At 41.3% G+C, this 14,696-nt stretch overlaps 1 protein-coding gene across 1 annotated transcript; it reads left to right on the top strand.

Moving 5' to 3' along the window:
* Positions 1-5,321: 5,321 nt before the first annotated feature.
* LOC113875125 (40S ribosomal protein S27-like) lies at positions 5,322-5,663 on the top strand. Its single transcript, XM_027513539.1, has one exon. It carries the CDS (start codon positions 5,355-5,357, stop codon positions 5,607-5,609), a length of 255 nt encoding a protein of 84 aa, XP_027369340.1. The 5' UTR covers positions 5,322-5,354; the 3' UTR covers positions 5,610-5,663.
* Positions 5,664-14,696: the final 9,033 nt, after the last annotated feature.

Raw genomic sequence — 14,696 nt, 5'->3', positions numbered from 1 at the left:
CTATCAGGCCATGCTTGGATCATCCAGAGACAAAAGTGTTCCTTGGAACCGATCCACAGGGCAACAGATGAAGTCTGTTTTGGTGGTTCTTTCTTGCCAGCCGTGCTCAGGATCAGTGCTGACCATGGAGGCCTGGCCTCAGTCCACAGTGAGTGGTTCCAGCTTGTCATCCAGAGTTCTTAGGAGGTGAATCCTCCATTGGCAGCCTTCTCTTCTCTGAAACGTTCATAGAGATGAGTAACTGCCACATACACGTGAGCTCTAACACAGACCAATCACTCCTATCTTTCAGGACACTGGAAACCCTGATGACACGGGGATGGACACGTTTAAATGATACAAAGCCCATCTCCATTTTAGAGCATCCTTCCCTATACACTGTATTACATTACATACAGCCATACTGAGGACAATTTCACCTGATTTATATATGAAGAAGCTGAGAAATGTCTACAAAGTTAGCAAAATGTTCACACATCTATCACGTGGTTGATATTAATAATTTAAGGTTCTTCCAAAGTATATGTGTAACTTTACATTTGAAAGCATCCAGGCCTTAAAACTTGGACTTCCCAGGTGGCTCAGTGGTAAAGAATCTGCCTGCCAATGCAGGTGACGTGGGTTCAATATCCCAGTAGAGAAGATCCCCTGGAGAAGTAAATGGCAATCCACTTCAGTATTCTTGCCTGTGAAATCCCATGGACAGAGCAGCCTGCAGGCTACAGTCCAGGCGGTCACCAAGGTTGGACAGGACTTAGTGACTAAACAACGACAGCAAGGCATTAAAACTTAATCCCCATTCAGAAAAGTTTACTCCATGGAGCTCAAAGCTTAGTGAACTATTAAAACTTTTTAAAACTTAAGTTTAGGGTGGAATTGTCAAGATTCTCCAGACAATATGATAGGACTATTAGGTAAATCTTAAAAAACAACTTAAAACATATTTACATCTTATCGCTTGTCAGTGTCTATATTACGAATTTATTTATTTTTGGTTGTGCTGTGTCTTTGTGGCTGCACACAGGTTTTCTCTAGTTAAGAAAATGAGCAGAGGTTACTCTCCAGCTGTGGTGCGGTGCTTCTCATTGCAGTGGCTTCTCTTGTGGAGCATGGGCTCTAGGGTGGTCAAGCTTCAGTATTTGCCAAACACAGGCTTAGTTGCCCCCTGGCATATGGTATCTTCCCCAACCAGATCGAACCTGTATCCCCTGCTTTGGTAAGTGGATTCTTAACCATTGAATCACTAGGGAAGTCCTCTATATTACTTTTTAATCAATTAAATATTTGATGAAAATTGATGCTTGTTATGCCCAAAGTTTTCCTGACTCTGCTGTATTTGCTGTATTATACATGTACTCATCATTATATTGTGGCTTTAAATCACTTGATAGCACAACATATTGGAGATTTTTATCTCTGATGATTCTTTTCCTCTCATGGTTCTGGTACAAACATTCTATTTATGGCCAGGCATGGTAAGGCAGGTTAGGGGCAGGTTGTAACAAGAACCATCTGTCCTCTCCCCCTATCTGAGTCCTTCTGTCATGATTAATTGTTGTTACCAAAAAAAAAAAAAATACCACCTCTTTGCTGGAGTTTTGCAAGAGGCAGTAGCCATGTCCTCCCTTTAGAGTATTAGAGCTTAAAATATGACATGCTTTATTCCCTGTGGCCTTAAACACACAGTTTCTGCCATCGTGGTTCCCAAGCCTTTCAGTAGATTGTGAGAGACAGGTGGAAACTACCCTTGGTAATGTCAGAAAATGGCAAGATGGAGACAAAATTGAAATCGTTAGTGAAGATGTTAGTCAAGAATATTCTACTTTGTATTGAGCATTTCAGGTGTTTGCTTGGTAGGGAGTAAATACAACTGAAGAAACTAGCATACGTATCATGTACACATTGAAATAAATGAGCTCCTACTGGGGGTGAGAAAATGTTGATATTGCAAAACCGTATATCCAGGTTTGGTAGAAATTAAATTGAAAACATAAATCCACATTTCCTAAAGACCTCTGCCATTGCTTAATTTCAAAAGCATCTCAAGGGAAAGAGGAAGGGGCCAGAGCTAGGATTTAATTTTAATTAGAAGGAAACATGTTTTAGGAGGGACTTTCCAGGTGACTCAGCACTAAAGAATCCTTCTGTAAAGTAGGAGATGCGGGTTTGGTCCTTTGAGTGGGAAGATCCCCTGGAGAAGGAAATGGCAACCCACTCCAGGGTTCTTGCTGGGAAAATCCCATGGACAGAGGAGCCTGGCAGGCTACAGTCCATCTATTGCATCGCAAACAGTCAGACACAACTGAGCACTTGTATGTTCTAGGAAGGACCAGCATGGGAGAGAATGAAGGACGAGCAAGTCTGCTCAGAGGTCTTGCATCATTACCCGTGAAGAGGTGGATCCCAAAGAATGCTCTACAGTTCAAGAGGAAGAATCACTGAGTTGTGGTACAAATACTCAAAAACACTGCCTGTTTCCTAATCCAGCCAGTATTTATTAAGCACCTTCTATGAATCCAGGACTGGATATAGGGAAAGGGAAAGAAGATGCAAACCTGATGGAGGATGTTATTGATTTTGTGTTTAATCATCAAGGAACTTTAGTCTAGTTGGGAAACTGAGACATGAAACCCAGGACAACCATCTCAGCCTCTAATGGTGCAATCTGAGGGATCACAAGGCTCCCTTTTTCCCAGGACACCCTGAGTCTGACCATTTTTCTGAAGTCCTCTGTGTTAGAGCCATCCCTCCTATTCAGGCTTTCTATTTAGGTAAAGATATGAAGAACACACACGCACTCACTGAATCCCTAAAAGCCTTTCTTACAATATTAAATATGTTACTTACAAGGGCTCATACAGTTAACAACACCTTAGTCTTGGTAAGAACCAAACAAGATTCTCAAGAAATGAGACACAAGACGTGAAACAAAAATACAGGTAAGGAAGGCAAACCAGAATGGCCCAGAATAAGATGTGAGAAGTAGCTAGGGGCAGTTGTTATGAGATTGATTAAGTGAGTTCAAACTACAGGTCTGGTATATGGGGACCTTCTGGGCCAATACAATAAAGCTGGACTTTTACTTATGAAGAGTGAAAAGGCAAGGAAGGTGACTACCAAGAAGAAAGTGTTGATAACCTGGTGATTGTCTTCAGACTGGAACAGAAGAGATGGAGACTGGGATCAGGGAGGTCAATGAGGAGGCTGTTGACTTTTTCAGGAATAGAGAGAAAGAATATCTGAATTAAGCGAACTCATAAGAATAATTTAATATTTTGAATAAATGTAATAATCTGAAGTGACAGATTGAATATGAGAATTGAGGTTTCCCTTGGGCAATGACTCCCAAGTTTTAATGTTCAGTTCAGTTCAGTCGCTCAGTCATGTCCGACTCTTTGCAACCCCATGAATCACAGCACGCCAGGCCTCCCTGTCCATCACCAACTCCCAGAGTTCACCCAAACTCATGTCCATCGAGTCGGTGATGCCATCCAGCCATCTCATCCTCTGTCGTCCCCTTCTCCTCCTGCCCTCAATCCTTCCCAGCATCAGAGTCTTTTCCAATGAGTCACCTCTTCGCATGAGGTGGCCAAAGTACTGGAGTTTCAGCTTCAGCATCGGTCCTTCCAATGAACACCCAGGACTGATCTCCTTTAGAATGGACTGGTTGGATCTCCTTGCAGTCTAAGGGACTCTCAAGAATCTTCTCCAACACCACAGTTCAAAAGCATCAATTCTTCGGTGCTCAGCTTTCTTCACAGTCCAACTCTCACACCCATACATGACCACTGGAAAAACCATAGCCTTGACTAGATGGACCTTTGTTGGCAAAGTAATGTCTCTGCTTTTGAATATGCTATCTAAGTTGGTCATAACTTTCCTTTCAAGGAGTAAGTGTCTTTTAATTTCATGGCTGCAATCACCATCTGCAGTGATTTTGGAACCCCAAAAAATAAAGTCTGACACTGTTTCCACTGTTTCGCCATCTATTTCCCATGAAGTGATGGGACCATGATCTTAGGTATCTGTAAACCAGTGATGCTATTGAAGAACTTGGACGGAGGGTAGCAACATTATACAAGAGGCAGTGACCAAAACCATCCCCAAGAAGAAGAAATGTAAAAAGGCAACATGGTTGTCTAAGGAGGCCTACAAATAACTGAGAAGCAAAAGAGAAAAGGAAAAATCTATCCATCTGAATGCAGAGTTCCAAATAGTAAGGAGAGATAAGAAAGCCTTCCTAAGTGATCAATGCAAAGAACTAGAAGAAAACAATAGAACAAGAAAGACAAGAGATCTCTTCAAGAAATTTAGAGATACCAAGGGAACATTTTATGCAAAGATGGGCACAATAAAGGACAGAAATGGTATGGACCTAACAGAAGCAGACGATACTAAGAAGAGGTGGTGAGAATACACAGAACTATATAAAAAAGATCTTAACAAACCAGATAACCACGATTGTGTGATCACTCACCCAGAGCCAGACATCCTGAGGTGTGAAGTCAAGTGGGCCTTAGGAAGCATCACTGTGAACAAAGATAGTGGAAGTAATGGAATTCCAGCTGAGCTATTTCAAATCCTAAAAGACGATGCTGTGAAAGTGCTGCACTCAGTATGCCAGCAAATTTCGAAAACTCAGCAGTGGCCACAGGACATTTTTCATTACAATCCCAAAGAAAGGCAATGCCAAAGAATGTTCAAACTACTGCACAACTGCACTCATTTTGCATGCTAGAAAGTATTGCTCAAAATCCTCCAAGCTAAGCTTTAACAGTACATGAACCAAGAACTTCCAGATATTCAAGCTGGATTTAGAAAAGGCAGAGGAATCAGAGATCAAATTGCCAATATCTGTTGGATCATAGAAAAAGCAAGTGAGTTTCAGAAAAATATCTACTTCTATTTCATTGACTACGCTAAAGCCTTTGACTGTGTTAGTCACAGCAAACTGTGGAAAATTCTTAAAGAGATGGGAATACCAGACCTTCTTACCTGCCTTCTGAAAAATCTGTATGCAGTTGAAGAAGCAACTGTTAGAACCAGACATGGAACAACAGACTGGTTCCAAATTGGGAAAGGAGTACATCAAGGCTGTATATTGTCACCCTGCTTATTTAATTTATATGCAGAATATATCATGCAAAATCCCAGGCTGGATGAAGCAAAAGCTGGAATCAAGATTGCTGGGAGAAATATCAATAACCTCAGATATGCAGATGACACCACTCTTATGGCAGAAAGCACAGAGGAACTAAAGAGCCTCTTGATGAAAGTGCAAGAGGAGAGTGAAAAAGCTGGCTTAAAATACAACATTCACCCCTTTCTGGCAGTGACGACCTCCTCACGAGAACATGCCTCTCGCAAAGGATCTTCTTCATCCCTCTCCAGAAGAGGAGAAGAGGAAACACAAGAAGAAGCGCCTGGTGCAGAGCCCCAATTCCTATTTCATGGATGTAAAATGCCCAGGATGGTCTAAAATCACCACCGTCTTTAGCCATGCACAAAGAGTAGTTTTGTGTGTTGGCTGCTCTACTGTCCTCTGCCAGCCTACAGGAGGAAAAGCAAGTCTTACAGAAGGATGCTCTTCCAGACGGAAGCAGCACTAAAAGTCCCCTGTATCAAGATGAACGGGAAACCATCCCAATAAACACGTTTTGGATTAAAAAAAAATACAACATTAAAAAAATGAAGGTCATGGCATCCAGTCCCATCACTTCATGGCAAATAGATGAAGAAACAATGGAAACAGTGGCAGACTTAATTTTCTGGGTTCCAAAATCACTGCAGATGGTGACTACAGTCAGGAAATTAAAAGACAGTTGCTCCTTGGAAGAAAAGCTATGACAAATCTAGACAGTGTATTAAAATGCAGAGATATTACTTTGCTAACAAAGGGCCATACAGTTGAAACTTCCCAGTAGTCATGTATGGATGTGAGCGTTGGACCATAAGGAAAGCTGAGTGCCAAAGAATTGATGCTTTTGACATGTGGTGTTGGAGAAGACTCTTGAGAGTCCCTTGGATGAGTTGCTAAAGAAAATGTGGTGCATATATACAATGGAATATTATTCAGCTATAAAAAAGAATGAAATAATGCCATCTGCAGCAGCATGGATACAACTAGAGATTATCATACAAAGTGAAGCAAGTCAGACAGAGAAAGCCAAAATCATATGATATCACTTATGTGTGGAATCTAAAATACGGCAAAAATGAACCTATCTCTGAAACAGAAACAGACTCACAGATATAGAGAACAGATATGTGGTTGCCAAGGGGCAGTGGGGAGAGAGACAGATGGAATGAGAGATTAAGTTTGGTAAATGCAAAATGTTACATTTAGAATGGATAAACAAGGTCCTACTGTATAGCACAGAGAACTATATTCAATATCTGTAATAAACCATAATGGAAAATAATTTTTTAAAGAAATTATATACATGTTTAATTGAATCACTTTGCTGTATGGCAGAGACTGGTATAACATTGCAAATCAACTATACTTCAATAAAAATAATTAAACTCTTCTCTTTGTTTTTATTCTGAAACTTCACTAAAATATATTTTTACTTATAGTGCTTAAGACTCACTGTGAATCATGAATCTGAGGATTATGTCTTTAGCAATTCTAAAAGTTTTTCAGATGTTATCTCTTTAAATATTCCATGCATCCCATTCTCTTGATTCTCTCTTGTAAGAGATACGAACATTTCATAAGGGTAGTACTGAGTTAGGCCTTATTATTTTTCTCTCTACTCCAATCTATGTCTCTTCATCTCTCCACATTGGAGTGCAAATAATTTCTTTAAATGTAATTTACAGTTCACCTAGTTTTACTTCTGCTCTTTAACCTTTTTATTGGTATTTCAATTTAATTACTTTTGCTTTTTATGTTTATAGAGGCTCTATTTGATTGTTTCTTTCAAATCTATGTGTTTCTTTTTCATAGACTCATTATTTTCTCACATTTCATTTTATTTATTTACTCATTTTGGCCACCAATGTAGGATCTTCATTTCCCGACTAGAGATTGAACCCACAACCCCTGCACTGGAAGCACTGGACTTCCAGGAAAGTCCCTATTTTTTTCATATTTTAGAGTCTTTCTTTTATGCCCTTAATCACATTACATCTATTGCACAAAAAAGTGCAAGTGCTAGTTGCTCTGTTGTGCCCGACTCTGCACCCCCATGGAATGTGGTGCCAGGCTCCCCTGTCTTGGAATTCTCCAAGCAAGAATACTGGAGTGGGTTGGTTGCCACTCCCTTCTCTAGGGTATCTTCCCCATCCAGGGATAGAACCTGGGTCTCCTGCATTGCAGGCAGATTCTTTACTGTCTGAGTCACATAGTCTCTATTTAATCATAGTTCTGTGTTAGCTGGTGGTCTTAGGAAACTGAATCCTTGTAGGCATTGCATGTGCTGACTCTCAGCCATGGTGAGTTGTTTCCTCGTGTGCATTGTATTCAGGAATCTGTGTTCACCTTCCTCAGGGGAAGCCCTCACAGCCTGAGCAAACAAGCTGTCCCTTCAGGACAGCTTTATGTTTGCTTCTTCCAGGAGCCTTAGGTGTATCTATCCAGTAGAGCCTATCATCAGACAGGACCAAATTTATATCAGTTTTTCAACTTACAGATACTTGGCCCAGGCAGATAGTATATCAACATTTAACAAAAATCTGCTTTTGTAAATAAAGTTTTATTGAAACACATACATACCCATTTATTGACATATTGTCAACAACAACTATCCATCTCCAAGAACAGAGTTGAAGAGCTGCAGCAAAGACTACATGGCCAACAGAGCTGCTAATTCACTTTGTGCCTTTACAGACAATGTCTGTGAACCCCTGGTATAAATTAAAACCCTAAACCAGAGCAGAGCTGGTAGAAGCTTACAGACTCTCAGGAGACACTACTTTCCTCTGCTCAGAGTCCAAGCTGACGAGTTTCTTTGCTAACTCTATGTGCTAGTTGGAGTTTGGTTTTGCTTTTATTCTTACACTTCATACTTTCACTAAGAAGATAATTTTTTGATGGTCCTGAACTCATGCAGATTTATTGCATGAGTTTATTCGAACTCTTTCTTGCGTGAGTCCAGAGTCCTCATATCCTGCGGACATTTAAATCCATATTCCTAAAATCTAGGAAAGCACATTTTTCTGCCATACCAACACCCCCTCCACAGCACTGGTTCACCCACAACTCCTATCCTAACTGCCTAGTTTTGAGTCTTGCAGATATCACTTATAGATCAACTCTGTACTAGGGTTGTTTTTTTTTTTTTTAATATTCATTAATTTTTTTATTTGGCTGCATCAGATCTTAGTCGTGGCATGCAGGCCCTTCGCTGCAGCATGCAGTCTTCTCTCTAGTTGTGGAACACGGGCTCCAGAGCTCGTGGGCTCCGTAGTCGTGGTGCACAGGCTTAGTTGCCCTGTAGCATGTAGGATTTTACTTCCCCAGCCGGGGATCACACCTGTATCGCCTGCACTGGAAGGTGGATTCTTAATCGCTGGACAATCAGGGAAGTCCCTATATTAGATTTTTTCACCAATTATAGGTGTTTTATAGCAAAATATTTCTCAAGTTACATAACTGGTCATGAAAAAGTGAAAGTGTTCGTAGCTCAGTCTTGTCTGACTCTTTAGGACCCCAGGCTCCTCTGTCCATGGGATTCTCCAGGCAAAAATACTGGAGTGGGTAGCCATTCCCTTCTCCAGGGGATCTTCCTGACCCAGGGATTGAACCTGGGTCTCTTGCATGGCAGGCAGATTCTTTACCACTGAGCCACCAGGGAAGCTCCTAAATGGTCATATTTCTGGGAAATAAAAGTTGTGTAAAATGTAACTGGAATCTTGGAGAACTAAAAACTTTTAAACTTTACTAAAAAATGTAGGATTTTGGATAAGAGTATTCATATGGAACCATAAAGGTGAAAGCCATCTAGGAAAATTGAGAGAGAAGTGAACAATGAGGAAAGTAAAGATATATATTTTACGATGATGACTGGAGGCTACGTAGCAGATGGGACCCTGATATTGGACTTGTTTCCGTTTGAATTTCCTATCTAAGTAACCCTTAGAAAAGTTATTTAACTTCTCATAGCCTCACTTTCTTTATCTGTAATATCAGGATAGGGGCTTCCCTGGCAGTTGAAAATCTGCCTGCCAGTGCAGGGGCCATGGATTTGATCCCTGGTCCAGGATGATCCCAATGCTGCAGAGCAACCAAGCCTGCATGCTGCTACTAGAGGATCATATGGTGGCTCAGACAGTAAAGAATCCACCTGAAATGCAGGAGGTGTGGATTTGACCCCTGGGTTGGGGAGATGCCCTGGAGAAGGGAATGGCAACCCACTCCAGTGTTCTTACCTAGGAAATTCCATGGACAGAGAAGCCTGGTGGGTCACCAAAGAGTCAGACATGACTTAACTACTAAACAATAACAACAACACAGTCTAACATACAGCAAAAATTTCAACCTATGACCCTTGCAATTAACTGGAGGGCATTACACATCTTGAGAATGTTATTCACTCTTCTGAATACTCCTCTCCTGCTTTGAAGGAAGGAAAGAACCATGTGGCACATAATACAGCAAATATTTCTGGCTGAATTTAGCCATTGTCATCATTTCCATGGCAACTACCTTACTCTGAGAGGAGGGGCAAAACACATAAAGATGCTATCAGAGATTTATAGTCACTTATTTAGGATGATCTTCATAACTCTTTCAGGGCTATGAGGGAAGGAGTTATCCCAAAGATGAGGTAATAAAAACTTAAAGTACTCATCAATTCTTTTCCTTGGAAAATTATTTGGTGATTTCCAGTCATTTAGCAATCTGGCCTCATTTGATATCATGCCTACACAACCGTCTTAGGAGAGTCTCAGACTGATGTAAGTTATCTGTCTGAGTCTACTCATTAGGTAGGATGAGAAGGGAAAATTATCCAGAAAATACTAGATGAGGGCAAAGGAGATGTTTGGGTTTGGGAAAGAAAGGCAGGGTGTTGCTTCAGGTTGTGGGGTTTGGGAGGTATGGTCCAGCCTAGAAGGAGCAACATAACTCCCTGGGCGGCAGGAGACCATTTGTGCACAAAGCAGCTCAATACTGTGCTGATCATACAAGGGGTGTACAGCCAGTACGCATGCTTTGTTGGCATCTTATTTATTCAGACACAGCATTTTTTTTCCACTAAAGAAAGCAATGGCTCATTTCTCCAATAAATTCTTTAGATCAGCTTTGTTTTCAAATTCAATATTTTCAAGCAGTCTTTTCTTTCAAAAAACTTTTTCACTGGAGTATAGCTGCTTTGGAGAAGGCAATAGCGCCCCACTCCAATACTTTTGCCTGGAAATCCCATGGACGGAGGAGCCTGGTAGGCTTCAGTCCATGGGGTCGCTAGGAGTCGGACACGACTGAGCGACTTCACTTTCACTTTTCACTTTCCTGCATTGGAGAAGGAAATGGCAACCCACTCCAGTGTTCTTGCCTGGAGAATCCCAGGGACGGGGCAGCCTGGTGGGCTGCCGTCTATGGGGTCACACAGAGTTGGACACGACTGAAGCGACTTAGCAGCAGCAGCAGCAGCAGCACAGCTGCTTTACCATGTGGTGTCCGTTTCTGCTGTACCCCAAAGTGAAGCAGCCATTCATGTAACTAAATACCTTCTTTTTTGTTTGTTTGTTCCCTTCCCATTCAGGAAAGAGCACAGAGCACTGAGTAGAGTTCCCTGTTCTATACAGGACGCTCTCATGATCTATTTTATACATATATCTGTAGTGGATATATGTCAATTCCAATCTCCCAATTCACCCCACTGTCTCCCTTTCCCCCTTGGCGTCCATATGTTTGTTCTCTACATCTACATCTATTTCTCAAGCTGTCTTTTCTGGTATAATTTTTCATGGTCTGACACAATTCACAGAATACAAATCATTTTCCCAAATGAGTTTTCTCTACCTTACAGTAATTTAACCAGTAGCTTTATTTTTTAAATCTTAGACTTGTTTTCAACTATAACATATTTGATCATAATGAATATAGGGATACAAGTTCCCTTGGCTTATATATTTTTAATGATTTCTAAACACATAATTAACATGGTGTGATTTCATTTCCAACCACACGAAGAAAAAAAAGAAAGCAATAAAGTGCTTGAATACTCTGTCTCTAAAATACAAATCTCCTCAATCATTGTAAAACATGTGTTCCCTAGAGAAAAATGCTTTTCAAAAATTGACTGCGTGAATAAATTCATTAAGAATCAATTTTTATTTACTATGAAAAGATATTATTCCTCATGGTAGGAAATGTAGGTTAGGATGAACTTAGCTAGAAATATCCAAGACATCTACTCAGAAGGTAGAGTAAATTCCATCCACCCCACCCCTCTCTTTAGAATAGGTGTGTCAAAAAGTCAGAACGACCTCAGTTTGCTATAGACTGAATGTCTATGCATCCCCCACCCCAATTCATATGTTGAAACCCAATCTTCAATGTGGGGGTATTAGAAGGTTGTGCCTTGGGGAGGTGATTAGATCTGGACCGTGGAGCCCTTAAGAATGGGATTGGCACCCTTATAAGAGAAGACAGGCACCTATGAAACAGGAAGCAGGCCTTCCTCAGAAACCCACTCTGCTGATGTCTTGATCTTGGACTTCCCTGCCTCGAGAATTGTGAGTGATACTTGTCTATTGTTAATAAGCCATGCAGTCTATGGTGTTTTGTTATAAGGAATTCAAACCGAGGTAGGACGCAGTGGGCTTCAGGGCCAGGACACCTGGTATTTTTTAAGCTTTGTTCTCACCCAGACTCTCCAAGGACTAAGCTAGTGCTAAAAAGCCGAGTTCTGCTAAAACAAAGATAAGCTGCCCACTTCTGAGGTCAAGGAAGACTTTCCTGTCTATACTTACACAGGAAAGCTTCTTGGGGGTTGAAAAGGGAGGGATCCTCACCCCATAAAAAGTGTGGACATGCACCCACAGGCCTCTGCAGGGGGATCTATCTTAGCAAAATGTTGTACATGCATCTTGGGGAGGATCCATGGATTAGTCAGATACGAAGAAAGAAACAAGATTGGCCAAAAGTAAACAAAGACCCAGAATAACTGTCCTACATAAGGGATTTATGTCACCTCCTTACGGTGCTTCTTCTCATTCAGGACACCTGCACTCCTCTCCAAGTGAGTATCCCTGCCAGTTTCTGACTTACTGTGCTCCTCCTCATTAGAGAGGGTGCCTATACCCTTTCTCTCTGGGTTTGTATCTCTGCCTTGCTTCTGAGTTGGATAAGCTGTTTTCCTGTGTGCTCTCCCGTGCATCGTGCTTCATAATAAACTTTGTACCTGTTTTTACTGTTGTTGCCTCCTTGAAACTTTCTTGTTCTCAAACAGGGGCAAGAGCCCGGGCCGCTTTGCTTCTAGCCTCTAGCTCCTAGTGGTTTGATGGCTAGGACTCTTGGTTTTCATGCAGGTTACTCAGGTTTAATTCCTGGGCAATGAACTTCAAGACTACTCACTGCTCTCTCTTCAAAATCAAAAGGATTAAGATAGAGTTCTAAAAGTATACCTGCTTATGAGGAACCAGCAAGACACTTTTGTCAAAGTTGCTCAGTACTCTGTAGTGGCAAGCCTGCAAGTGCAGGGGTGGCTTCAGTTTACCTGAGCAGGTACGAACTGAAACACCCTAAAAAAGTCCCTGACCAAATATATCTTTCCAAGAAGATAAAATTCTTTTTGCAAATAACTGCATGCATTATTAATGCAAATATATATACAATAGGACCAAACAGAAAACACAATGTTGTGTTACATTAATGTAACTTGAGAACTAAGCAATGCTTCTTTTTATACCTTTGGTACAGATCTATATCCTTTTCATGTTTAGAACTAGATTTGAAAAATCTATGCAACTTCACAGGTAAAAGAGAATTATCTCATTGGAATTAAACTAAGACATTTTCATGAAAAAAGCTTTAAAAATCAATATACATGTCTAAAAGTCCTGAATATATATATCAGATCAGATCAGACCAGATCAGTCACTCAGTCGTGTCCGACTCTGCAATCCCATGAATTGCAGCACGCCAGGCCTCCCTGTCCATCACCAACCACCAGAGTTCACTGAGACTCATGTCCATCGAGTCAGTGATGCCATCCAACCATCTCATCCTCTGTCGTCCCCTTCTCCTCTTGCCCCCAATCCCTCTCAGCATCAGAGTCTTTTCCAATGAGTCAACTCTTCGCATGAGGTGGCCAAAGTACTGGAGTTTCAGCTTTAGCATCATTCCATCCAAAGAAATCCCAGGGCTGATCTCCTTCAGAATGGACTGGTTGGATCTCCTTGCAGTCCAAGGGACTCTCAAGAGTCTTCTCCAACACCACAGTTCAAAAGCATCAATTCTTCGGTGCTCAGCCTTCTTCACAGTCCAACTCTCACATCCATACATGACCACAGGAAAAACCATAGCCTTGACTAGATGAACCTTTGTTGGCAAAGTATCGTCTCTGCTTTTGAATATGCTATCTAGGTTGGTCATAACTTTCCTTCCAAGGAGTAAGCGTCTTTTAATTTCATGGCTGCAGTCACCATCTGTAGTGATTTTGGAGCCCAGAAAAATAAAGTCTGACACTGTTTCCACTGTTTCCCCATCTATTTCCCATGAAGTGGTGGGACCAGATGCCATGATATTCGTTTTCTGAATGTTGAGCTTTAAGCCAACTTTTTCACTCTTCACTTTCACTTTCATCAAGAGGCTTTTAGTTCCTCTTCACTTTCTGCCATAAGGGTGGTGTCATCTGCGTATCTGAGGTTATTGATATTTCTCCCGGCAATCTTGATTCCAGCTTGTGTTTCTTCCAGTCCAGCATTTCTCATGATGTACTCTGCATATAAGTTAAATAAACAGGGTGACAATATACAGCCTTGATGAATTCCTTTTCCTATTTGGAACCAGTCTGTTGTTCCATGTCCAGTTCTAACTGTTGCTTCCTGACCTGCATACAAATTTCTCAAGAGGCAGATCAGGTGGTCTGGTATTCCCATCTCTTTCAGAATTTTCCACAGTTTATTGTGATCCACACAGTCAAAGGCTTTGGCATAGTCAATAAAGCAGAAATAGATGTTTTTCTGGAACTCTCTTGCTTTTTCCATGATCCAGCGGATGTTGGCAATTTGATCTCTGGTTCCTCTGCCTTTTCTAAAACCAGCTTGAACATCAGGAAGTTCACGGTTCACATATTGCTGAAGCCTGGCTTGGAGAATTTTGAGCATTACTTTCCTAGCGTGTGAGATGAGTGCAATTGTGCGGTAGTTTGAGCATTCTTTGGCATTGCCTTTCTTTGGGATTGGCATGAAAACCGACCTTTTCCAGTCCTGTGGCCACTGCTGAGTTTTCCAAATTTGCTGGCATGTTGAGTGCAGCACTTTCATAGCATCATCTTTCAGGATTTGAAACAGCTCAACTGGAATTCCATCACCTCCACTAGCTTTGTTCGTAGTGATGCTTTCTAAGGCCCACTTGACTTCACATTCCAGGATGTCTGGCTCTAGGTCAGTGATCACACCATTGTGATTATCTGGGTCGTGAAGACCTTTTTTGTACAGTTCTTCTGTGTATTCTTGCTATCTCTTCTTAATATCTTCTGCTTCTGTTAGGTCCATACCATTTCTGTCCTTTATCGAGCTCA

This window comes from Bos indicus x Bos taurus, chromosome 17 (assembly GCF_003369695.1).
Source record: "Bos indicus x Bos taurus breed Angus x Brahman F1 hybrid chromosome 17, Bos_hybrid_MaternalHap_v2.0, whole genome shotgun sequence".
NCBI classification, from domain to species: domain Eukaryota; kingdom Metazoa; phylum Chordata; class Mammalia; order Artiodactyla; family Bovidae; genus Bos; species Bos indicus x Bos taurus.
This window is presented reverse-complemented; position numbering and strand designations above follow the sequence as displayed.